The sequence below is a fragment of the Netta rufina genome (assembly GCF_964035555.1).
Source record: "Netta rufina genome assembly, chromosome: 4".
NCBI classification, from domain to species: Eukaryota; Metazoa; Chordata; class Aves; order Anseriformes; family Anatidae; genus Netta; species Netta rufina.
This window is the reverse complement of record NC_140127.1, coordinates 2,742,005-2,768,158: the sequence shown is the minus strand read 5'-3', so window position 1 is coordinate 2,768,158 and position 26,154 is coordinate 2,742,005. Positions and strand designations below refer to the sequence as shown.

General features: G+C 41.2%; 1 protein-coding gene across 1 annotated transcript in view; it reads right to left on the bottom strand.

Moving 5' to 3' along the window:
* Positions 1–18,723: 18,723 nt before the first annotated feature.
* The window catches only part of LOC311208916 (bifunctional heparan sulfate N-deacetylase/N-sulfotransferase 4), a gene marked incomplete at both ends in the record, with an annotated part of 84,207 nt that continues 76,776 nt past the window's right edge, over positions 18,724–26,154 (bottom strand). Inside the window, 4 exons of the mRNA XM_084285949.1 lie at positions 18,724–18,843; positions 19,113–19,215; positions 23,468–23,577; positions 25,756–25,926. Coding sequence (XP_084142075.1) covers positions 18,724–18,843; positions 19,113–19,215; positions 23,468–23,577; positions 25,756–25,926 — 504 coding nt within the window. The remainder of the gene's footprint in view (positions 18,844–19,112; positions 19,216–23,467; positions 23,578–25,755; positions 25,927–26,154) is intronic.

Sequence of the window (26,154 nt, the reverse complement as noted above, 5' to 3'; positions counted from 1 at the left end):
TTATGCAGTCCAATCTTGGGAGTGCTGCGGGAAAGACAGTCTATCAAAATGCCATTACGCGGCGTGCACAATTCGCCGCTGGTGTCTGGGCAGGCAGGTAGCTGCGGACTCTGTTTAACGACGAATTTAATGACGGGCTCCTGAAGAATTACTGTTGATTACTCTGCTCATATTCATTTCAACCCTTCTCCCTGTGGACACGGAGACGGGCACACAGTGACCGCATGTCAAATCGCCCTCTCTAGCCCTGTGTGCAACAGCTCCGAGCACCAGCTGGGGATGGTCAGGTGTGGCTCTGAAGCAAAAAAGTCTGTGTATTGAGGGGCCTGATCCTCCCGCAGGAGGCAGGGGGGCCTGTGGGCAGCAAGGTGTGCTGGGGACAGCTGAGGGGTGTGGAAGTGACAGTCCCTTTGGGGCCTGGGCTGGAAGTGGGAGGGCTGGTGCCCTGACAGGGACACTGCTGAGACACCCCACTGCTGCCCTAAGATGGCCGCCTCTGCTCTCCACCCTGAGCAGGGGAGAGGCCAAAAACAAACAAACAAACAAAAAAACACGTATCAGCAAGTTCATGAATGTAGAATTTCCTATTGTTTTATGACCCAAATTCTCACCTTTGCAGCTGGTCCCTCAATTTGTCTTTGCAGAAGCAAAGCTCTTTGTGGCACTGTCTGGGCCTAGGGCCTCATCCAAGGCTGGTGGAATGAATGCGGTGGGATTTCTGGCTCAGGGGACACCGGGCTGCTTCATGCAGTTTTGGATGCATGATCAAAAAGTACATACATGCATGTATGTGTAGTAATGACATCCACATCATGTCCATGACAGCAGGGGGAATTTGAATCATCGCACTTTAAATGACAGTATGGGTAAAACTGAAGCTTTGTTTAATTCTGTGGAATGACAAACATTTTCCCCCTTCACTGGAGATTTTTCCTTGCATATCTGAATGAAGAAGCTCTCATTTGCTTTGTGCTCTGTACAAGATACAGTTTTTGGCAATAAATGAACAGTAATCTGGTTTCAACCTTTACCTCTTCCCTCACCCCCTGCAAAAAAAAGATTTAAAAATGTGTATTGTTTTGTCAAGATGGTTAGATCCCAACAGAACTTGTGTCTGCAGCACAGCCTACTTGAAATAACGTTATCTTGCATCATAGAGGCCTCCCTGAAACTTTATCATCACTGTTCCCAGTGCAAAGTGTTGCTCTTTCATGGCATCTTTGTATTCCCCAATCCAGCCACTTTAGCTACTAAAAATAAATTGTCTGTGTTATCAGGGAATAAAAGCAGCTGAAGTATCATGGGAGCTGTTTCTGCCCGCAAAAGCATAAAGTTAGAAACTACCTTTTTCAAGACAATCATATTTTTGTTATGATCCATTTTGGACCATGTATTCATTAATCTCTTTCTAGCAGTAGCCACAATTAAACTTTACATTCAGGGTAGTCTGAGGAAAAAGATCATGACTATGTTTCTTCAAAGTGTGATAGTAGACAATAAAACATGAACGTGAGGAAATAATATTTAAATTTAATCCCCCTAGTCTGTACAATAACCTTCACCTTATCTCTGTACTATGCAGCATTAGCTATTCCTTTTTTATTTTGGCTACCTGGTTCTGTTAGCTGATAACTGTATCACTAAGCTGTAGGTACGTGAGATGAATTTTTGTGACTGACTGTGAGATGGCTTCATGCATGTCTTATTGGAGACATTTTTACTCTGAGTCTGACCTGTTCTGACTTTCACTGTGATGGTAACAGCAGCCTTCGGGAATCAGAAAAGGAGACAAAACTTGGAGTCCGTTGCAGGGGTGGTCAGTAAGATGGGAAGTAAATTGTATTGTAAACCTACAAAACTATGCTATGCTCTAGCTCGTATTGCACAACATGGTGGTACAGAAACACATACATGAACCTGTCTCTTCCACTGTTTAAATGTGTTTTAGGACTGACTGCAAATCCTGTAAGTATGTGTAGGTTGTGGAAGCAGGGTGGGATGGGAGGCTTTGGAATGGGGATCTGTTAGCACTGGCACACAGAAGTCCAACTCTTGATGCAGGAAGGTGGAGCTAGCCTGAGGAGGGTCTTATCCAGAGTCAGTGAGATACTCTCAACTTAAAGAAAGATCTGAATGAGATCTGGGAGCCTACATTTCACCGAGTACAGTAAGCCAATCAGGGTGATTAGTAAGTAGAGATGAATGAATTTAGGCAAAGGTGTGTTCTGTTTTCTAATGCTGGTACATTGAGATTAGTATTAAGCCACTAAACAATATAGATTTAGAAATAATATCATCATCTCATCAGAGCTGTCAGTTGTGTGTTTTTCTTTTGTGTGTGTTTTTTTTGCTTTGTTTTGTTTCAGTGAGGAACAGGCTTTTGCTGTAATGTTCATTTATGGATTTTTGCTCACTTTGCTTTTTTTTTTTTTTTTAATGATTTAAAAACGAATTTGTAATTGTTTCATTCCTTCTTGAAAAAGCTTTCTTTTTTTGAAGAAGCTGCAGTATGTCAGATTAAAGTGCAAATATCCGCTTGAAGACTCTAACAAGTTCTTTGCCACTAAGAGCCTTTGATTTCTGCATTTAATTATGTCTCATTGGATTATAATAATCCTATTCCTCCTTGTTTCTTGAACTCAGTCTTCCATACTTGTCTTGCACTTAATTAAAGGTGCCTCCTTTGCTTCTAGGCTGGTAGGGAAATTAAGGCTGACACACGAGGGAGCTTTGCATCTGGAGGAATCTTATTTTTAACCTCTCAAACTCAGCACCTGCAGGGCTCCTGGCAGGTGAATTTATATTCTAATATTGTGATATCTGCCAAGAGAGTGGTCCCATCTGCATTACCAGAAGGTTGGAAAAGGTTCCGTGGAGACCTATGCCAGGTGGCACCACCTTCCAAAGTAGTTTAAAATCCAGTGCAGTACATCATTTGACCTGTTTTTACTCTGACTTGTGGTTGGAGAACATACCTGCAGGCTCAGAAAATATGTGGGAGTTGACACCAACCAGCAAGACCCAGAGACAGGCAGGGTGCTTGGATGGCAGAGCATGGTCCTCCTGGTTATCCTTTCTGGGGAAGCTGATGGTGATAGGGTGTTCTTTGCTGGTCATGGTCCCCATTGTAGGGATGACTGATGGCTCTCCAAACCATGTGACCATATCTATCTCCGTATGGGCTCATGTTGGCCAAGGAATCAGTGTTTCCTCTGGCAGATCTCCTAACATAAAACACAGTCATTGAACTAATATCAATCAAGGCAGTCTTGTTTCTTCATTTTCTCCCCACAAACCTCATCTATTTTATATTGCTCAGTATGAAAGTAACAGCCAGCAATGGTATACCGTCCATGGTATATTGTCTATGGGACTGATGAGATACATCTGTAGGTTCTGAGGAAACTAGTGGATGTAGTTGCTAAGCCATCACGTGTGAAGTGACAATCCAATGAAGTTCCCACTGACTGGAAGAGAGGAAACATAACCTCAGTTTTTAAAAAGGGAAAAAAGGAAGATCTAGGGAACTACAGGCCAGTGAGTCTCACCTTGGTGCCTGGCAAGATCACTGAGCAAATCCTCCTGGAAACTATGCAAAGGCACATGGAAAATAAGGAAGCAATTGATGGCAGCCAGCATGGCTTCACTAAGGGCAGATTGTGACTGAAAAATTTGGTGGCCTTTTACAATGGGGTTATAGCATTGGTGAATAGGGAAAAAGCAACTGACATCAGCTACCTGGACTCGTGCAAAGCAATTGGCACTGCCCTGCATGACATCCGTGTCTCTAAATGGGAGACACGTGGATTTGATGGATGGACCACCATTTGATGGTGAGGAATTGGCCGTACAGTTGCACTCAGACAGTTGTGGTCAAAGGCTGAATGTCCAAGTGGAGAACCCTAATGAGTGGTGCTCCTCAGGTGCTCCAGTACCTAAAGGGGGCCTACAGGAAAGCTGGAGAGGGTCTCCTTCAGGAAGTGTAGGGATAGACAAGGAGTAATGGTTTTAAGCTAAAAGAGGGTGGGGCTAGGTTAAATAAGGAAGAAATTCCTCACACAGAGGGTGGTGAGGCACTGGAACAGGTTGCCCAGAGAAGCTGTGGATACCCTGTTCCTGGAAGTGTTCAAGGCCATGTTGGACAGGGCTCTGAACAACCTGGTCTGGTAGGAGGTGTGGAAGGGGTTGAAATTAGATGGTCTTTGAGGTCTCTTTCAACCCAAACCATTCTACGACACAATAATTTGGACACAATCAAACTGCTCAAAAGCTGTCTTCTCAGAGCCCATGTCATGAGGCACAGGTGATTTTCATTTTTCCTTTTAAGTAGGCCATGACCTGCTCCAGAAGTGTCTTTCTCAAATTCCAGCGGTTGAAATTCCCAAATTTGCATGGTTGTGTTGTAGGTACCTAAAGGGTAACAAGCTTTTCAAAAGTTTAGGAAGCCTGAAACTGCTCTCTCATGCAAAAGGACCATCTTGGTTTTTTGGCTCCCTGTTTTTGTTTTCAGAGAGCAAAAACACATGCATATATGCTAGTTTCCATTCTTCCCTTACATAAAGAAATAATCATAACAAGTCTAAAAAAGTGAAAGGTTATTCTGGAAATCTGCTGTTAAACATTTATGAGATATTTAGAGGTGAAAAGAAAGAGAAACTTGAATACTGTGCTAATTTCTAACTAAATCTGGCTAAATTCTAACTAATGTCTTGGCAAAGCTTCCCCCAACTCTCCTTTTTCTTTTAATAGTAGCATTTTATGATTAGTGATGAGTTTATGCTTTTGACCCTCTTTTTGCTGTGGGAGTAGCTTTATTAGCAGAAATGGAAGAAGGAGCAGCACTTGACCCTTTTCTGAGAGCTGGGTGCTCAGGAGAGGAGGGTGGATCTTCTCTCCCTGCCCCTCTGCTGGCTGCTGGGCTTTGTGTGAAGCAGGAATGCTGCAGGAATGGGGAGAAGAAAAATCTTTGGACAAGTGGAAGAAATGCTGTGTCCAAACCAGCCTTATGTTACAGAGAGCTCTCTATGCTGGGGCGGAGGAAATCAAAGAATTGTTTGGGTTGGAAAAATGCAGTGTTTTATATTTCTGATGAATGCAGAATGCCTCAGTGGACAATAAAATCACCTTTTCAGAAAGTATTGTGTGACTCCATTGCAGTCCAGTCAAGTTACAGCAGGGAAGAATCTTGCCTGCTGCCTACATAGATTCAGTGCTTTATGGACAATATTGTTTATTGTTTTTAAAATAATACTTTGCACAGAAATGCTCTGAAATCCACGGTGTTAAATGAAGATGAGGTTGGTAAAGATACCTCATTTGCATGTCTCATAAATGCACTGTTCACAGTGGTTTTGTCCACCTGATATTCAATGTGTGTGAACACATGAGAGAGAGCATGCAGATTTAAGAGAGGTTGTATGCATTTATATCACAAACCCATACTAAAATGTTTAGAATGCTATCTTGAGAAAAATGGCAGCTAATACAGCATAGTAAGTAGTTCAGGTCAAGTATTTTCAAGCAATTGTTGTCAGAGCTGTATGCTATAGCATTCTAGGATGCTAATTTCACAATTAAAGTGTGGTTTGTGCATTGTGCACCAATGAGAAATGTTGCAAGGAAACAAAGCAAAGAAATGTACTTTTTGGCATTGTATATATCTTTGCATTTTGTGTTTGCAGCTGCATTAGGACACAATGCTCTCTGAGATCTGTGTTACTCATTTCTAACTTACTATCCAATAACTTTGAGCTCATGCTGTTGAGAAACTTGGTTTTCCAAGTACATGCAGTTATTTTCAGTTCTAATCACCTTATTTTCAGTTTTATTCTATTCAGCTTCAGGATTTTTCTACATGGCCTGTGACTCAAGACCCGTGAGTCATTCCAGCTTCTTGGAATCAGCCAGCAGATTTTAGAGCATTACACTCCTTATTCCTGAACATGGTGAATTGGTATTTTGTGATTACCACAGCTTTTTCCTTTGATCCCTGTTTTCTTCTTCCATTCTGCAAATGTGGATCTGACCATGGTCCTCTTCCACCCCAGCTATACCCACAGCTGTATCCAGCAGGCTCCTCCAAGGCATTTCTAACCAGGTCTGACCACTGCATGACAGGGATCTGATCATTACACCAGCCATAATGTTTTTTCTGGCGGCTAAAGAGAGAGTTTAAGCTCTGCCACTCTAATAGGATTATGCTTTTATACCCAGAATGATTCCGGCTTCAGAGAAACATTTCTGAAATCAGGTTTGGATTCCCACAGGCTTTGCTTATTTTTGGAAGCTGGTGAGTGATGGTGCGATTCATTGAGCTAATTGCAGAGTGGCATACATAGTGCAGGTTTCACGCTAGAAAGGATGAAGCTTGCTGGAGAAAGCTTTGTCTTTCCCAGTGAATCTCCAAAATCAACTGCTGTGAGCTGTTGGTTGGGTCAACACCCCCAGGACTGTTCTGGCTGCTGTTCCCTCCTTGTGGGGCATTGTATGCTGGTGGTCCCCAGCAGCTCCCGCAGCAAGGGAGATCCTGGGTGAAATTGGGCACACCTGGTTTTGCTTCTAGTAGGCTGTCTTGTGTCTGAAATTAGTTCCCCTTTTAAGAACCGCTATTGAATAATAGCGAGTATTTAAAATGGCAATTGCTTCTCTGATCTAGTCCCTGCAAGAATCCCTCTTAAGGTAGGACATCTAATTTGACTGCCACTAAATTCCCTTTAAAGGCTGGTGCTTCCCACTGTCACAAATTGTCTCCTGCTCTCACCTGCTGAAATAATATCTTGCCTCTGCTTTTGTTGAATGAGACACACTCTTAACCCTCTAATGAAGTTCACAAAGGATAGACTTGCTGTGAGGGTGGACTTGAATATGATTTTGATTTTTTTTTTATTTATTAATTTAGGAAACACCATATATAACAGGTCTGTAAGTGGGCTTTTACATAGCAATTGTGGGGATTCACTTTAGTGAGAGATTTTTCTGGGACTCAAGACTTTTTTCTTTACCATAGACTAAATGTTCTCTACATAAGGGCTTTCTGTTCCAGGGTATGTTAGTCATTTCCTTCTCATTATATTTTTCAAATAGTTCTTACTATCATTACAGTCTCTTTGTTAACACACCTTAAACTATGATGATTATCATTAGCAATGCGGCAGAGGAAGCGACTAGTTCAAACTGAATCTCCTAGCTTTCTTACTTGGGTGTGAGAAGGTGTTCTGCAGTGCTTGGCCTCTGCAGGTAGGACTGTCTGGTAGGAATTTGGCCACTGTGGGAGAGATTTCTGTAACCCAGACATGCTAAACAGTAGCATTTCCTTGTGCTGTTTATTACACAGAGACAGGATTGGCGTCTGCCCCCAAATTCAACTTGTCTTTTATTGGTAAAACAAGAAAGCTATAAAGGAATAATTAAGATAACAACAGGTGGCAAACGTAGGAGGCAGCCAAAATGAAATGGAATTATCCGGGGACAAATGAATAATTTTAATTTGGCTCTAAGTTTCGTAATCAAAAGTGCAAGAGTGCAAAACTGATCACTGGGAGAAAACCAGAAAATGGATGTACTCAGGGTTGAGCATTTATGAAAGTGGTTTTATTGCACACTACAGAATTTTATGTCTTCATTGTGTCACTGTTAAGTGTCCAGAATTATTCTTCTTTAATGAGTAAAATAAAAATGTGCATAATGTGCCAGTGTTATAGGTCGATTGGAAAGACAAGTCTGCAAAGGATATTTCTACTTTAGTACTCACTATTTGGTCAATGTCTTATGGAAGACATGGAAATACAGAGTAAAGAGTGGGCTTTGGCTAAATGCTTCATTCTCCTTAGAGCTTTATTCCAAAGCATGGTATTTCTGAAGGGGACAAAAATCATTTTTTCATCTACAAAGGAAGAGTAATGACTGCATGGAAATGGCATGCACAGGTCCACATGCGAGGGGGTCTTTGTGGTGTCTAAGACAAATGAAGACCCTTGTGATATGACCATCCATGACTGGTGCTGATGTCCGTCTTAAATGGATTACAAATCCTGAGTGCGTTTAGGTGTATCGGCAATGTGACTGCAGAGAGAAGGGTGAGAAATTTCACAGCATGTAGTTTTCTGACAATTTCTAATTGCTATAGTTTTCAGACAAGTCAGAAGTGTAATGCCAGTGAGATGTTCGTACAGGTTTTATAAACATAGCCACAGATTCTGAGAGGACACACATTTCTCTTCCTTGAGGATTTCCCCTTAGAAAATGCTTTTTTTCTTTTTCACAAATAACCAAATATTTTTCAGATGATTTTTCTGATTTACACTTCTGTTCTAGACACACTTCTTGACTCAACGTTATTTCAACAGTGACATTGTAGTGGGAGACCAGCTGAAATAACTTTTGAACCTCTCTGTGTTGGGAGGTCCCAGGGGATCCCTGTTGCCATCTGAGCCAGTCTGAGGTCTAAAGATGTTTGTTTTGGGGTTCACAGGGTGTAGCATGAGGGTGAGCTCTGCCGCCATCCTCTTCTTCCTGTGGGATGGTGCTGGGCTGCTGCCTACACTTCTCCCATGGGCTCAGCCTGGATGCAGTGACTGAGGCTGCGGCCTTGCCTTCATGGTCAGGCAGAGGCAGTGGTGGCTGTGTTCCTTGTGCCGAGGGCAGCCCTGTGGTGAAATCTCCAAGGATAGAATGCTTCACAAAAGTAGGATTTTGCATCTGTTATTGGGGAGGTTCGTTCATTTTGGATGATTTCTCCTGTTGGACAAGTCACCTTGTTGCCTGATTAGTAGTTGGCTCCATTAAGTGGATGTGCAGAGACTTAAGAACAGTACTTGGGGTTTATGAAAAATATGGAGCCATGCTGGAAAAAAAATAAAATAAAAAAGTCTGCAGCACTACAGAAATGGTGATTTAGGATCTGTGCTAAAACCTACAGCTCCTAGCAGGCTCCCCTGGTCATAAAAATTCTCCGTTATACAGATGTTCTCCTTGCCAAAGCAAAAGCGCTGATGCAAGATGTCACCACAGTAAAACATGTCTGTCAGAATTTTCCATCTCAGCTTGTCCCATGTGTGCATGGGGAAAAAATGCTTCCTGCAAAATGGGCTTTAGAAAGACCACTACAACATGGTCTGTGGTATAGCACTTTCAGTATAGCTTCTGACAGCAGTCTAGGCAAGCCCTGAAATATCTCTTCTTCAGCCAGATCTTCTAACACCAAGGGAAAGAAAAGAGGTGGCTTTTGCCATGCATCTAACCTTTGGAAATATAAGTTTAAGTGTTATGCAAAGATGTTGTCCATTCTGTCCAGCTGCTTCGGATTGCCTCCTTGTACCTCCCTAAGCCAGCAATGTTTTTATCTTGAGGTGTTGGATCCTATCTTTTAAGAAGATTGAAGGGAATTAAATCTCCAGGCTCAACTCTTTCCTCCAAGCAGCTGACGAGTTTTAGTGTGTTCAGTGTGGCAGTTACTGGAAATAAGTGAAGTCTGCAGAGGATGAACCAGGATACATAAAAATGTTCTTCATGCTTAAGATGACAATTTAAAATTTAACTACATCTCCCAACTTAATGAGGGCAGATTTACACATGGTGCCATCCAACTCTGTCTTGCTTTATAACTAGGTGGCTTCCCTGAATTAGGGCTGGGCACCTGAGAAATAGCAAAAGTGTGGAAAGCCTCATCATGCTCCTGATGTGTGGTATTTTAGTTAACTAGGATATTTAAAAGTAATTAAAGTGTATATAGTTTATGAAATGAAAGAGGTTGCCTACTTGTGATCTTTTTCCTCTATGAAGGCCAAGAGCATTAATAATAAGACATTAATAAGACATTAGCACAGAAAGGCACTCAGTTGCTATTGGAATTTACTGGTCAAATAGTAGGTACTGGTGGTGAGAGGCAGCCCTGCAGAGAGTGGGTAGGGAAGAAAACTGGAGTGGAAGCAGGCTGCAGTACAGCAGGGAAGGCGTACTTTTAGGAGGAGAGAGAACAGCAAATAGCTATGACAGAAAACTTTATCCTGAAATACGATATTCATGAGGCCTGTGTATCCACACAGTAAACAAATATAAGCAGATTCTTTCAACACAAATTTTTATTTTTCCGTATAAAAAGCCCTTGCTTCAGTTCATGCCAAGTTTTACTGCCAGGTGCAGTATAGAAATCTCTCATTTCTGTCGATATTGTAACTTCGGAGGCTTTCAACCTCCTTCTTAGTCCTGTGGAGCAGATCAGAGGTCCCAGTGCCTCTTGGGAGGAAATCCAGGTTCAGTCCATGGATTTAGATGAGTGGCAAGCAACTGCTCTGGTGACTTTTCATCTGGGTACTGTGAGGGGGATAACAGACATAGACTGCTGAATATATCCAGAGCAGTAACTGTAGGACCTCTAACCCCTGAGTCTGTGGTGTGTGGTTTGAGATATGCCTTGGGCAACTGGAAGGCATGGGTGCCCTACCTAGCAATGAGCAGTAGTGAGTTTGGCTCTGGATCTCGAACTCAATTTCTCTCCGGCTATGTATTGCAGGGGGAATTTCATATCAATAAAAGCATGAGGTTGCTCCAGCCCTTAGTCAAGATGGGGTAACTGAAAGGTGATTTTTGCTTTTTATTTAAACAGGATTGCTTATGAAATTTTAAGCACTTCACGTTGCAGAACAATTTTTCTTTGCTTACTTGGTGTGATTACACAAAGCTCTGCAGGAAGATGTGCTATAGCTACGGTGTCATTAAACAACATTTTCTGTTGGTGGGTTTGTTCTCTCCTTCGTGAGAATATCAAGTTGTCATTGATGTTACTGGGAACTGTGCGTCTTTGGATGGCACGCAGATTAATACTGAGATGACTCCCTGGCCTAGGCAAACACAGTGAAACAAAAATATTAAAGAAAATATCTATAAATAAATATCTGTCTCACAGTAAGTTCTGTAAGAACTCATTTTCTCAGATATCTAGCTCTTGTAATTCAGATCATACTATGAAGGGAAGTTAAATTACCCATCAGGGTATGTGGCTTACAGATAAGTTCTGCAAGACAGCAGAGCGTATGTCAGAGTTAGAAAAGTAGTAAGTACAAAGTCAATTGAACGGCGTGCAATTATCTCCCAAAGTATAGGGTGTGTTTTTGAACCCCCATAGATTTTTTTATGGAATTGCAAGTTAGACGGATTAAAGAATCCCACTCCACCCACTGCTGACCTTCCTCTGGCTGAAAATAACCTCTGAATAAGCCCACAAGGATAATTCTAACTACCAGCTCATAAAGTTAGTTGACCTTCTGTGGTGAAAACAGATTTGTATATTAACATGTCACAGTCCTCTTACAGAAGAAATAGGAGTACTATAAAACTAGCCCATGTTTGATTAGACTTAGCTGTATCAGGAAAAATGGCTTTGTAAACGAAAAGTGGAAGTTACAGGTTTATTTAGATATTTTAAATGTGTTTCTTTTTTCTCCCCACTGAACAGCTGCAGCTGACTGAAATGCAAATATCAATCTGGTTTCTCTTAGAAATAGTTAATTCTTCATGAATGGGAACTTGAGTATAAATTACATGTATAATTCATTTCTGTATTCATTTCTGTAATTCTATAAATCATTTTCTAACTGGAATTTGGATATTTACATACATGAAAAAGTGGTCTTCCTCTCTTCTCACGACCTGCATACAGAAAGGGTCCCTTCTACAAATGGATGATATCAGAACTTTATTTAGTGCTTCCAGGCTTCTGTTTGTCTGGGAGGGAATAATCTGATTCCACAAGCTAGAAGAAAAATGCAAGGCATAATGAATGTAATAGAAATGGTAAATTCTTATGAAGAACTCCTCTATATAGTAATGTTTTTTTGGTTTTTTTTTGGTTGGTTGGTTGTTTTTTGGGGGGAGGCTGGGTATGGGGAGAACTCTGCTATCCTTATACTAAATAAGGTTTCTCTTTTAGATGAAAATTTAAGTGTTTGTTGGTGGGTTTCATTGGTTATTTCCAGATGGCTTCCTTTTCCAACGTGGGAATACAGAGGAAAATTGAAACATGGTCAGGAAAGGACAGGGATTTGTGAGTGACAGGAAAAACTGGCTACATTTGTTCAGTAATCTCTTCATTTAGATGTATAAAGGCATTTGGAATCTAAAGAAGCAGACAGGCAAAATGTCTGTGAGAGCTTTTAAAAGAGCCTAGCTGTCTGACTCAATTGATAACAAATAATTATGATAGAAAGCCAATCACTTCTTGGTTTCTGAGGGCCTAAAAGTCATTTTTGAAAAGCAGACTTGAAGCCTGAAAATATTTTGAAAATTTTGCCTACCATGTCTCCCTTGTCTGAAAGCATCAAGCAGATCCGGAAAGAAGCCAAAACTGGTATTAAGATGTCTGTAATGTCATTTCTAATTTGCTTAACGGTAAAAGCTCTAGCGAGGCGTAATTTGCTATTCTGTAAGGTTTGCACTAAGAATTCTTGCCTGTGATATGATTTAACCTCATTCTGACATGGATCTGTAAAACAAATGAATATTTTATAATAAAAAGTAGAAGCATTATGATATTTTAGGGGAAAAAAACCTTCAGTATCTTGTAATTCTGAGTGCACAGTTGGAGACACCTTGGAGGCAATTTGCATCAGCTGAAATCAGGTCCTTTTAAGACTCCTCAAACAGAGCAGTAAAGAAGCTTGGTGTGATAATTAGAAGAAGAGCTTCCATGGGGTTGTTTTACCTACACAGCTGAATAACCACATCTCTCACGAAGGTCAGACCCATAGATGTGAGCTCTGCAGTGTAACAAACGTGTGCGCAGCTGGCTTGCTTGGATTAACGTTGCCTGCCTGGGAGCTGGGGGACAGGGATGGAGGCAAAGGATGGGGCTGATGGCACTGTATGTCCCAAAGGATCTGCCATGCAGAGGACTTGCTGAGGTAGGGGATGCTGAGTCAGTGTGCAATGTGAAATATGCTGCAGAGGTTACCAAAGAGCAGATTTTGGCGCAGAAAATGGGAGACAGGATGTAAGGAAAGAAACGCTCTCTTTGTAATACACCATCAGAAGTGTTTATTCTGCAGAGGTGAGAAGAACCAATAATAAGGTGTATGCACATCAATTATTTAAAACAATTCCAGCAAATACAGACTTTGACCTCCCTCACCACCCCCCAACTAAAAATACTTTGAGTAATTAAAATGTATTTTGATTTTTCTTCGACACCAAGAATTTGTTCAACTGGATTTGCTGTCGTCAGATAAGAGAGGGGAAAAAAAAAGGAAAAAAAAAAAAACAGCTTGGGCAAGACAGTGAAGTTTTTCCTCAGCTCTATCAAGAAGATGTCTTTTGTGTTGAAATACTACAGAAGTGATACTAAATCTTACAAAAGTTATCCAGTCATTGGAACACTGAACACTTCAGAATCTGTGTCTTTTGCAAATCCTTGTTTATTTTTGGTAGTTTTTCTAGATAGGACAGTGATGGAGGAGTCAAATCCATAGACAGGTCCACACCTGTGCAGTCACACTAAAGGATGAACTGGAAGAAAAAAAAAGAGAAAACAAGGGCAATATAAGAAAAGGTTTTGTGCAGGAAAATTCCTATCTTTAAAACAAACAAACAAAAACCCTTCAAGCAACAGTTCCTGGCATAGTTATGGAGAGATGTACTAATATAATGGTGGACAGGCTAACTTTTAAAGCTAATTTTCTTGATCTGATACTGATGGGGACAAGTATAGCAAGGTGATGCTACAAGTATAGCATGAGATTTTAGCTCTTTCAGAAAGAAAATACTGGTGAGAAAGAGAGCTTCATCATTTTAGCTCTTGGATTATAGTTCTAAATTGCGTGTGCAAACAGACCTTCTCCTGACAACAGTGGTGAACTTAATCTTACTTAAATACAATAAAATTGGACACAATCTCTGCTGATTTATATACTCATGTTGTACCTGTTTTGCATGGCTGTCACATGCTTACACACCTATTATGAACGTAAATTTTAAACCCATTATAAACATAATTTGCTACTGATGGAAACTAAATGACTAGTTGGGAGTTGATGTGTAAGGTGGCCAAGCTCAGCACCCCTGAAAGGAGCACCCCATGCCCCATTTATTCTTGGCGGATGGTTTGGGAGATGAATGATATTCCACCACCTAACAGGATCTGCCTGTCACATACTTTTCAGATGCGCTGTGCTGGCTCAAAATTTAACATAAATGAGAAGAAAGAGGAGGAGGGGGAAGGAGGAAGGAAAATATTCAGCCTTTGCCTTTGTATTCAGGACATGTCCCTGTTGCCTTATTATCACATCGGAGAGCCTGGACCCATCAGTGCTTTCATTACACCACGTTTTCCTCCCCCAAGAATTTATAATGCCACCATCTTAATTTGTTTGGGGGACGCTTGGCAGTCTGATCCCATATCAGAAAGAAAATTTGTTTTATTAAAAAACATCTATAAACAGTTAATCTGGCAACTTTCTTTCTTTTTTTCCTCTTGACCTTGAGAGGTCAGTACATAAAGAGAACCTCGATTACACGGGCTTGTTTTGTTTTGAGGGCCGAAGTCCTGTTTTAACCATCAAGCCTGCTGCTTTATGTAGACTCTGACACCTGTGTCAGCTTGTGCAATTTCCCATTTCTTGGGGCCAGAGATGCAGGAGACCAGGGCAGGTGGAGACCCCTGCAGTATGATGAGATTGAAGACAGTGCAGCCCCACGCAGTGCTGGAGGTGGGGGCGAAGCACAGCTGATGGCTGCTGACCGGCACACGTGGCAGTAGGCCCAAGAGCCCAAGCCACGGTGCAGCACCAACCGAGATGGCAAGGTGGGAAGAAATTGCCAATCAATAATAGAAATAAAGCTATTGATGGATTTCCAGCAGCGATAGCGCTAGGTGAAACTTGAACCACACGGACTGTGCTTTACAAGACCAGGCCACGGAGTCAGCAAGGGCCTGCTGGAGTTAACAGGAAGACTCCCCAGGGTCTCACAGGGCAGGAGGAGTCTTCAGTGTTGCAGCACTACCTCAAATCTACACAAGAATCAGTATTTGCAGGGGAAGGGGAGGTAACTGCAGCTGTAGGCCTTTAGTAGGTAAAACCCCCTCTTGATTTACAGCCTGCACCACATGGAAGTATTGTGGAGATGAATCCTGTAGCTTATGAATAGGAAAGAAGGCCCGTCATTATCTTTCACAGCTACAGCCCCCTTGCCGTGAATAAATGTTTCATTTTTATTGCATTTGTTTTGCTGGTCTTTAAGAATCCCAACAATTACGTGGTCAGCGATATCAAAAGCATAAAAGAAATCGAGATCATTTATAGCTAGCTCACAAAGGCTTTTCTATAATACGCTGATCTGGAGAAATTTTGTGTTGATGGGTCCTATTACGAGTGGAAGGAATGAAACTTTGAAATACTGTTATTTCATCTTTATGTGACACATAATGAAGTCACTTCAAATGTCAGTTTTCAATGGAACATGAGATCTCTGGGTAATGCGATGCCCATTCAAACTTGAAAAATAACAATGAGATATAAAAATGTCCAGTGTGTTTTAAGGACATGATGCTATTACAGTGCTGAGTGTTGGGAAGACTTAATTTTTTTTTTTTTTTTTCCAAATGAAAAGCTAAAAACAAGAAAGATTTTTTTTTCCAGATTTTATGGTATTTGCCTCATTTCCTTAAAAAAATCCTGAAACAGTTTTAGCTTTTACAAAGTAGTTTTGAACTCATCATTTAATTAAGGAAAAGCCACTTTTAAAGCATTTTAACAGCTAAAATTTTATCAAAGAGTTGATTTAGTTATTTTTCTATAACTTATTTAAAGCTCTCATCAGACTAGTTGTCTTTGGCATTATCAGCGCTAAAAGTTAAAAGAGCATGAATTTGTATCAGAGTATGTAACTGACTTTATTAAAAAAAAAAAAAAAAAAAAAAAGATACATGTAAGGTTCCTTTTATTTGGCATTTACATTACCCTAGCTCATTTTGAAGAGTTCTCCCTACAAAATATAACATACAAAAAATGTATTTTTTCTTAAAAAAAAAAAAAAAAAGCACAGCACTTTAACAAGACAAAATCATATCCTTTTCTCAAACCTCCCAGTCTCTTGCTGTAACGTCCAGCAGCTGTAGCTGCGAGATAAAATGCCACCTCCTTTTCAGGTGGGCCCTACCTCAGAACAAGTTGTCTCCTGACCTTTATTAATCAGTAAAGAAGAACAGCCAATAATAATCTCATTCATTTAAGAAATCTAGTTTGAGATGAGATGAATTAGGTCCTAGAAGTGCTATTTCCCTCCATCACCTATAAAATAAAGTAGGTGACTCATTTATATGAGATAAATCTAATTTCAGTATTTAAAAGAAAATATGGAATTGGGTAGCATTTGTCTTTCAGGCTTTCCTGTAGATTGATATGTGTCCCTGTGCACATAGGCACTGGACTGGTGGCATTGGATGTGTCATGCTCCTGCAGCAGCAGGAGATACCTGACACTGCACCATTCCCACCGCTGCTGTGAGTCCTGCTGCAGAAAGAGTGAGGGCAGGAGCAAAACGGGCTGTACCGGAACTCAGTGCTGGTTGCACCTCAGCCTCTTCTCTATGCAACACCATGGGCTGCGTGTGCGAGACCATGGATGGCAGTGCTAGCTGAGAAGAGGGCTGAAAAGGCATGGGAGGAAGAGGGAGCCAGGTGTGTACTGATGGACAGTGGTGGAGGAAAGTGGTGAAGGCCAGGTGAGAAGAAACACTGTGGTGACATGTGGTGCCAGAGGACACTTGTGGGGAAGTGCCACCACTGTCCAGAGCAGGACGGGTCCAGGATAACTCTGAGCTAGTGTCATAACCTTGGTGGACAGTCTCATGACTTAGGAGTTTGACAGTGCTAAGAAGGACATCTACATATATTAACTGGTTTTAAGCCTAAATTTATTTAAATGCCCTTTAATACCATTGTCCATGATGTGCATTAATTTGTGCTGCCCCGAGGGGTAGCTCTGACTCTGAATTAATGGTGCAGCCTCGATGTCCTGTTCTGTTTCCAGAGCTAAGACATAAGTATCAAATTTGTGGAGAGAAACTCAAAGCCTCTGCAGCATCTGAAATGGCCTGCACCTAGGAACTGAGGCAGGGATGTCTGAAAACTGAAACTTACTCCATTTTGTGGTGCATAAATAACACGTAACACAGCTTTTGTTTTCTGGAGAAAAAGTGTTACAGAGCTAAAACGCCTAAATAATATTTGTTCACCCAGCTTAAATTTCATGGTGAATTTCTGCCCAGCCTTGTCAACCCTGCCAGTACGGATTTGAGAAGAAAATACAGTTCATAATATAATATTTTTGGTAACCAACCCTTTCATTTATCTATGGGCACAAAAACTGGATACTTAAAACTAAGTGTGTATTTGATCTCGATGCACAATGTGTAGATACACGGGCATAAAAACATATTCATAATATACACGTATAAGACACGCAGTGGATATGCTTGCTTGTGCATTCAACTCTCCGTTAAAGTCTATAGAAAGAGTCTGTTCTTCAGAAGGCTTTGTAGTTTTTTTTTTTTTTTTTTTTTTTTTTTTTTTTTCCAAAGCGTTAATAAATAGCTTTGGTCATTAAAACTTTTTTTTTTTTTTTTTTTTTTTTTTTTTTTTTTTTTCCTGTAATAGCTTTCAGACCCTAAATGACTAACCCATTCTCTTCTTTTGAAGGCTTCAGAGCAAAAACATTGCTTTTCAGTTAGAAACAAAATTGTCAACATTAGGTTATTGTCAGTATGCTGCTCTAATGGCCTGTTCAGCTTTTAAAAGGTTTTGATAGTATTTTAAGGAGTCCCATGGCGTTTTGAAAAGAAAATGTGTACTATGACTTCACATCTCAGAGCTGTCACAGCTGCTATAGGAGCTGAGCAGGTATGATGAAAAACGCAACTAGGTGGCAAAGTAGCCGTGCCAAGATGAAAGTGAATGGATTTCATTGAGATCTAGGAGTAGAGCCACCTCACCATGTTGCACCTCAACCACCCACACAACTTCAGTAAATTGGGATATATCTTGTTGTGAAGGGGAAAAAAAGCAACAAAAGAAAGACCATGGATGATTGGCAGTTATTCCAGGAATCCCAGGGGAGTAGTTTAGGAAAGAACTTAGCCCACCTCATTCTGTGGTGAAAACAATGATAATAGTTTGATAGTGCATATATTATAACCATTAGGGACCCTGACTGCAAAGTGCTGAATTTTCCTATAAAATGATAGGACACCTTACATGACTGAGGAAAACAAAACAAAACAAAACAGGAAAAACCAACACACACACAGAGAAATAAACAGGAGAAAAACACCAACAGATGACCAACCTCATAGTCCAACGAGATGTTCCCATCCTTTGCTCGTGTCCTGACAGACTGCAATTTGTCATATACACTGAAGTCAATCTGTCCTACATACAGTTTCTGGTACTTTCTGGTGAACAGAGGAACTAGACTATGCACGAATCCGGGTCTGGATAAAGAGTAATGCCACGTAGCTCCGTATTATTTCCTGGAAGCTGACAAAAGGGGTCGATGCTAGTAACTGTCAGCGCGTGCATATAAACAGTTGTTGGGATTTTTTTATTCATTTGTTTTTGTTTTTAATAGAAAGAGCGTTATTCATGAGGTCCTCTACTGACGATCACAGGTGAGTCGGAGAAGCAAGGGGTTTCACGGTGAAGGAAATTGTCCTTGACTGGTCCCCTGCCCTCGTGTGCTATCTGACTTTCTGCAGCTCCTGTCTCAGCCAGGAGGGCAGGGGTTGTCCCAGCCTGTGCAGCAGCTTGGACAGTTCCACGTTGTGGTCTCGGTAGTAGCTCGACAGGAAAGCCCGGGACTGGGAGGGGTGAAAACAACACAAACAGTCAAACAAGGAAGCCCATCCCACCCCACCCCAGGTTTTGCTGCCTGTCAGCTGTGCTCTGCTCCAAGGCAGAGGCTCTTCTAGGGGGCAGAGAGTCTCCTCTCATTCAAAGCGCATTAAAAGCTTCTGGTTTTTAAATATAGCAAGCCAGTGAAATAATAAAAAATATTTATATTTTAGGAGTCAAACACAGTGTGCATATTAAAAAAGAATCTTAACTGAAATCTCTGCAGAGCCTTTACCTCTTGGTCCATGGGTGGGTATTTTCGACCTTTGCTTTTTCCCAGGCACTTTGTTTTCCCTCCTTCCAATAACTGGCACCAAAAGCCCTTCTGAGGGTCAAACCTATAAAGGATTATATTGCGTGAAATATTTTACTACAGAGGAATCTCCCAGCTACAAAACCATCAGAGTTAGTCAACAACTATGGCTGGCCACATCTCTAGATGATGGAAATACTGAGAACAGGGTGGGAAGCTGCTTTCCTCTTTTGGGAAAGCTCTGGGAATTTAATATTGTCCACAAATTCATCTTAGGAGCAGCTCAAGGAAACAAGTTTTTCACACTGGACTATGCTATTTTTTATTCTACTAACCCACCATATAGAGTACATGTTTCAAGTGTTGCTCTATAGGACGCCAGTCACAGTCCTGAACCACAGCCTCAAGGACCTTACACAGTTCCTTTCCAGACTGTCACTCACATTTTGTCACCTGGTTTTGATTAGAGATTTTATCCATGTCAGACTGCTCTGTGTGTCTAAGCAAGATGCTTAGGTTTTGATCAATTGACACTTGAACAAAGAACCTTTTGTTGGAAAATTACTGGCCAGGCCTTTTCCTGGAAGTATGAGCGCTGTATTCTCATGAACATTATCACTGTGCTCAAGGAGAGCTCTCCACATGGCCAGCAGAAGCTGATTACATTATAGGTCAGTACTGTTAATGGGAAAGAGGTTAAAAGGGGCAATCTGATGTGTTTGCTGGCTGTGACAGACACAGACTCAATCTTTAAGTATATTTATGTAGAAAATAGAGTGTGATTGTTGCAGGACTAAGACACGATGAGAAATATAATATTGAAATGCTTTATGTTGATTTCTGAGTGAAATAAGCAGCGCTTACGTCTTCTGAAAGAACTGCTGGTTGTTTATTGATAGCTTAACAGCACCTGAGAATCTGTTTGCGCCATATCATTAAATCTAGATATCATTTTCATTCTAAAGAAGACATTAAAACATAAACTCTGTCTTAGCAATCTTATCTGAAGTATGCAATTTGATTTTGATGTCTAAAATTCAAAGATATAGGAATTTTAGATTAAGGCATTAAAACACATACTCACTAAGGAATGAACAACATGCAATGTTAAGTTTTGAATTTATTGCTGTGGGACTTGCAGCACGCATAAAACATTGAGAAGGTCTGTGTTTCTGCTACTCAGCAGATGTTTGAAAAGGATGAAGTATAATTGGCTGGAACATGCAGTTAATTAGTTACAGACTACCTTTCTGCCCTGGGTCTGTCTGTATGACATGGGTGCACCTGTGATGTGCTGCTCTACAGAATTGAACTGATTTCTGGAGAGGGGTAAACCTTCTTCACATTGCTTTTTTTTTTTTTTTTTTTTTTTTTTTTTTTTTTCTTGCCCAGCCTATTATTGCAGGCCTGACCCTTGTTTCCTAAATTGTTTCAGGAGCTGTATCAATTAAAAATAAATAAATCATTGATTAAATGGATATATTGATGATAGTCTCACTTCTACGTTGGCCTTTTCCATCTGCTCATTGCATACTGAAGCAGTTTAGCTGGCTTCCACTGATTTCCCAAGAGGAGGAGTAATGTAGTGTGCCGTGTAAAAGGAAAACTGCTAAACTATGCCCCAAACAATATTTCTGCCTCGGAACGAGCATATTGAACATTATTAAAAGGTGCAAATTTGGAAAGCAGGAGAGAAGGCTTTTCAGGATAAAGGAAAAAACATCCCAGGCTGAATTCAACCCATTGTGTTCAGGTATTTCAAGGTCTCGGGACTCCTGTGAACATAATTGGGCAGAATAGAAGAACGTGAATGCTGCTTGCTTGTTTCCCTCTCCTAGCACTTTGTCTGGGTATCCCAGTGTATTCATATCGATGCTGTTATATGTAAAAGCCTTTCAATATCAGCTGATTTTCCTCCTTGTTTTTTATTATTCGAACAAGAAGTGCAGGTCCTGCTTAGCAGTGTGTGGAAGTCATCTAATTGCTCGTCTCTGCTGCCCCTCTTGCTAACCTGGCATGACGTGCACTTCCCACCTCTGCTCTTTCCATGGCTTGACAAGTGGCTGGTGCTCTGGTCAGCCCCTTCCTTGTGCCTGCATTAATGTTACTCTCCTGTAAGACGTTCACCTAATTACTCGGGGTGATGAACTTGTTGCTCACTAGTGTTTGCAGGACTAGGTCTTTAGGCTGCTTTGTGATGACTTCAAAAATCTGTGGTATGCGGTTATTAGCCAGTAATGATGAAGAATGATCCCACGCAGTCCTTTTTATTTTGACAGTCCTAGGATAAGCCACTACATTGTTTAATGCATTTTTCTGTTCCATCCTAAATCCATACAGATATGGAGGCTTCCACAACACATTTGCATTCTCGATGTCTCTAAATGGTGATTGCATAATTTTATAGATCTGTTTACAATACATTTTTTTCTGTCCAAACACATACAAGAAGCCAAGTTTTTCCTGTTATGTGGCTCCACTGACTTTAATTTAGTTAAAGAAAGGAAGATATATGGATGTGGGTGTGTATTTTTAAAAGCATAGCAGAAGGCACTGCAGATGTGCAGCAGCAGTTGTTCAAACACCAGTAGCTCAGCTGTGTATTCCTCCTGTATTTCCTCCACTTCAGAAACCAATGACTTAAAAAATAATACTCTGAAATCCAAAATTTCTCCTCTAGAAAAAGACTTTGGCACAGCAACGTTCTTCAGACTCAGACAATAGCGAGCACTCAACTATCAGTTTATACCTGCTATGTGAGTTAGTATAACCCTCCCAGTGGAGGAGATATTGAAGATGTAGATGGAGAGGAGGCAATGTGGGGTAGGAGGAGGCTCAGTGGCCTCATTTTCCAGCAGTTTTCCAGACATCAGCCTGCAGGAAGGTGAGGCACAGCCTTTCCTATGCACCACCCCCTGCCACGGCCGTGGGGCTCTGCCGTGGGCTGGAGGCTGGGCTGGTGCTCTGTGCTTGTGCACCGGTTGGGAGCAGCCTCCACTGTGGCACGAGGCTCCTCATCCCACTGAGTCCCAGGGCCCCCCCAGCACAGCTCCTCACAGCTCTGCCCATGATGACAAGATGCTCCTTATACGAAGAGAGTCAGTGTAAAAGCTTCTTACAATTCTCTGCCGGACTAGGAGGGGAGAGATAAATTCAGCCCACTCCTGACTCGGCAGAGGCTCTGTCTTCCTGCAGGGAATTGAAATACGTCAAAAAGAGTGCCACACAGACCATTAATCCTCTTTCATGGGGAAAGCCTTATCCTCCTGGTGGCAAGGATGAGAAATATGATCCAGGCTCATCACAGCTGCCTTTGCTAGATCCGAAGCAGAGGCCATGGGAAGTCAATCAAAAGGCGTTCACTGTGTGCTGAGGACCTTGATTCGGGCTCCTGCAGAGCACTGCAGTCTCAGCACTGGCACCCCAGCCCATGAACAGTCAGGCTGCTTGCTTGGTCTGAGGGTTTCCAGCTTCACAGTTAGATCTGAGCTTCGCCCCATACCCCAGGAGCTTTGCTTGTGCCTGGCACTTCCAGGCACTTCCAGTGCTGGCTTGTAATTGCACCAAACCGTAAACATACAGACTGAACTTGTCCGTGCCACCTGCCCGGCTGCTACCAGGTAGGAGGGCAGCAAAACTGGCTCAACCACTTGTGAAAATAGGATTAGGGAATGGTACATTTGGTCTCCCTTAAGAGCAAACAAACAGAGAAACCTTGCAAGCAAATGAACCCTATCGTACTGAATACTTCTCTCTTAATCTCTGTCATTAGGCTTCTCCATAAATGTGATAAAAATGTTAAAACTAATCTTTTAACAGCTGACGCTAGGTGGTCTTCTGCTTCTGGAGACTGTCATAAGGTTCAACAGGGAGATTTGCAAATGCATGCTGAGCTCTTACATGCACAGTTCATGTTGGCTGAACCCACATTTAACCAGTGCAGCTAGGAGAACAGAACAAGGTTCCCATAGAAAACATGTCTTGGGCATCTCTGGTTGAACACTCAAACTTAGCAGATATGATTTTACATGAACATGGGCCTTATTCTGTGTCTAATACAAAATATTGAGCAGTCATTTGCTATGTATGTTGTATGATGTGGAATTTGCATGTGGAAATGCATGCAGTCATGCAATTACGTTCTGTAGTGTATTATATGCATGCGAGTTAAGGGGAGACTGGATGTGTATTAAACACAACTGTAAACAAAACCTAGGCTTTGGAAAATTGTTCTTCTTTTGTCTTTTGTTTTGTTTGTAATTAATGATCAGCTGATCTTGGTAGGAGGGGATGTACACTGTGTTTCCATAGGGCAGATGTTAAAGGAACAGACTCACGTTAGAGCTTCAGAGTAATTGTAATGAGGAGAGACTCCAAGAAACTTCTGCACTTCATCCATCACAGTAGCTGGGTCACTTCTTAGCTGCTGTCCATCAATAATTAGCAACTGTAGGAACAAATATGCGGGCTATTTAGAAACAGGACTAAGGTTAACTAAATAATGACGTTATTTCCCTTTTGTGACCTTACTTGTGACATTAACATGTGATTTCACACAGCATTAATCGTATGGGTGAACATTTTTAAAATTTGCTTTTGTACTTTATTCTGTTCAATGTGTATAGGTGGGCACCCTCTAACTCTGTGTGTGCTGTTGTTCAGATGAAAGAGTTAAATCTCACAAGCTGAACCTGATTCCCAGAGAATTCTGAGTAAAAGAGATAAGGAAGGAATGTAAAAACATTGCAAAGATTTACAGTGTGTCCATGGAAAATCTGGTATGGAATACGAAAATGATAAAAAGCTCATGTATGTCTTCGAATTAAATGCTCAGAAGCTATACAATTAAACATTCAAAAGTGATATTGTGGCAATTTAATTCAGAATTACCACCAGCCTATGAACTGTACAGACTTACAAAATTGTTGGCAAAAGGCTTTTTTTTTTTTTTTTTTTTTTTTTTTAATTAAAGATTGATGTGATGTAAAGGTACATTGACCTCCACAAGCAAATGTTAAGAGTATGTATCAAAAGTCTCCTGGAGTACCAGGCGGCATTGCTAATAACTATTCTGGACGGATGTGTTTTATATTTATCGTGAAGGCTTATTATGAATTATTAAGTTTCTGAGTGCACAGGCCGAGTGAATGCACATTACTGAGTGCCCATTAGTAAGCACCGTGAGTGCACTCTCTGCGCACCTTATTAAGAATGAGTGCATTTTGTTGTGTATCTTGTAAAATTAATCACTACAACTATGAAACATGAGTGGTTACTGGTTTTACAAGAAATATGTCAATGTGCCCTTGCATGTTTAATAAGAGGAATGCATTTGCTCTTCGCTGCTGCAGCGGACTGAGAGAAATCTTTGTGAGAGGTTGCAGCAGCCCAGGATGAGGGTGGATAAGGAGCACAGGTAATGGGGCACGGGATGCTCGTCACCCTTTGCATGCTCTGAGTTTCCCAGGACAGCCTGTTCTCCTCGGAGCAATAAGCTGGGACGTAGAGAGGAGGTGGAGGAGATGTGCCCTGTTAACTCCTGGGGACAGCCTTGCTGCAAGCTCTGCTGCTTTGGGCAGTACTCCTTTCCCATTGAGGAAGGAGAAGAATGGCCAGCGATGAAAGAAGAAAGTAAATGAGTGAGACTTTCTCCTTGTTACTGGAAATGGGATTGACCCGCTTCTCCTTTTTGTAGTACAGCTGAGACTGCATAAAAGGAAAACTGAGGATTACAAAAAGGCAGAGCTTGTATTTTTATTTTTTTTTCCTTTTTATTTATTTATTTATTTATATTTTTTCCTCAGTCCCTGAAAAAATAAGCAATGCTCAGTTTTACCTCCATACAGCAAAATCCTGTCCCACATAAAGCAAGCTTTGGGGATACCTGTGCATTAGGCTTATTCAATAAAAACCCTTTTACAATGTTTCTAACAATAGACAGACATATAATCAGTGGGCCATACACACAGGTAAAGAGTGTCCCTGCATATGTTTTGTAGTACTAAAGCATTTGTTTTAAGGTTTATATCTGGAAACTTTTATTTTATTTTATTTTATTAGTAATAGCAATATTGTTTAGGCCTGTGTCTTTACTCAAAATTTTAATGGAAAACATTATAAAACACAATTTGATAAAAATCTGAAGGAAGATGGGGCAAGAGAAAGAATTCCTGCTCTAACACTGAGAAGGGCTAATCCGCTATCAGAATCAAACAAATGTGAAATTTTCTATGAAAGGGAGTGAGTGGGAGAGGGAATGAAATTTCTGTTTAGAAAAAGCCTTGGCATTTTCTAATGAATTTGTCAAACCTTCCCACATCATCTCATGCTGCATCTGTTTGTTTCTTGAGACCCAGAAGCCTTGAAAATCCTGGAAGGAAAGTCTCAAGCCCCCCAGCAAGCCCATGTGGCCACAGGTCATAGTCTTCCTGTTGCATTTTATCCGTCAGAAGACAGAAAAAATCAACACGTTTCTGGTAAATGTTCTGATCTTGACAAATCTGAACTTCCTGATGGCTAAGAGTTCCAGTGGGAAGTATTCTGTCACCTCTAATGATGAGGCCGTACTCATTTTGGGACTCTCTGAGGGGTGATGAGTTTGTTGAAATAACAGGATGGAAATTACCTGTGAAGCTGGGTAGTGAGTTAGCCACCGTTCGATGTGGACAGCATACCATCCAGGTGTCAGGCACCTCTTCTGGAGAGTCCTTATCTCTGAGGGTGCCCAGTGGCCTGACGTTATGACTTCATAAAAATTGAATTTCAGGGCAGCAGGGTCCTCGTGGGATCGCTGATGCTAATGGGAGATATTTAGGCACATGTCACAGTGACCCTGAAGATTAAGCCATGATCAAAGAGAAAAAGAGGAACAAATTGCTCTGGTACTTCTAACTCACATGAAGATGGAAAACATGTCTCCTAATGGCCTCCTTTCCAATACACCCTGTAACTCTCCTCTCAAGTGGCCATGACCAGCCTGCCCTTAGCCCAGAATTTGCAATGTGCTGAGGGATGAAGGCTGTGG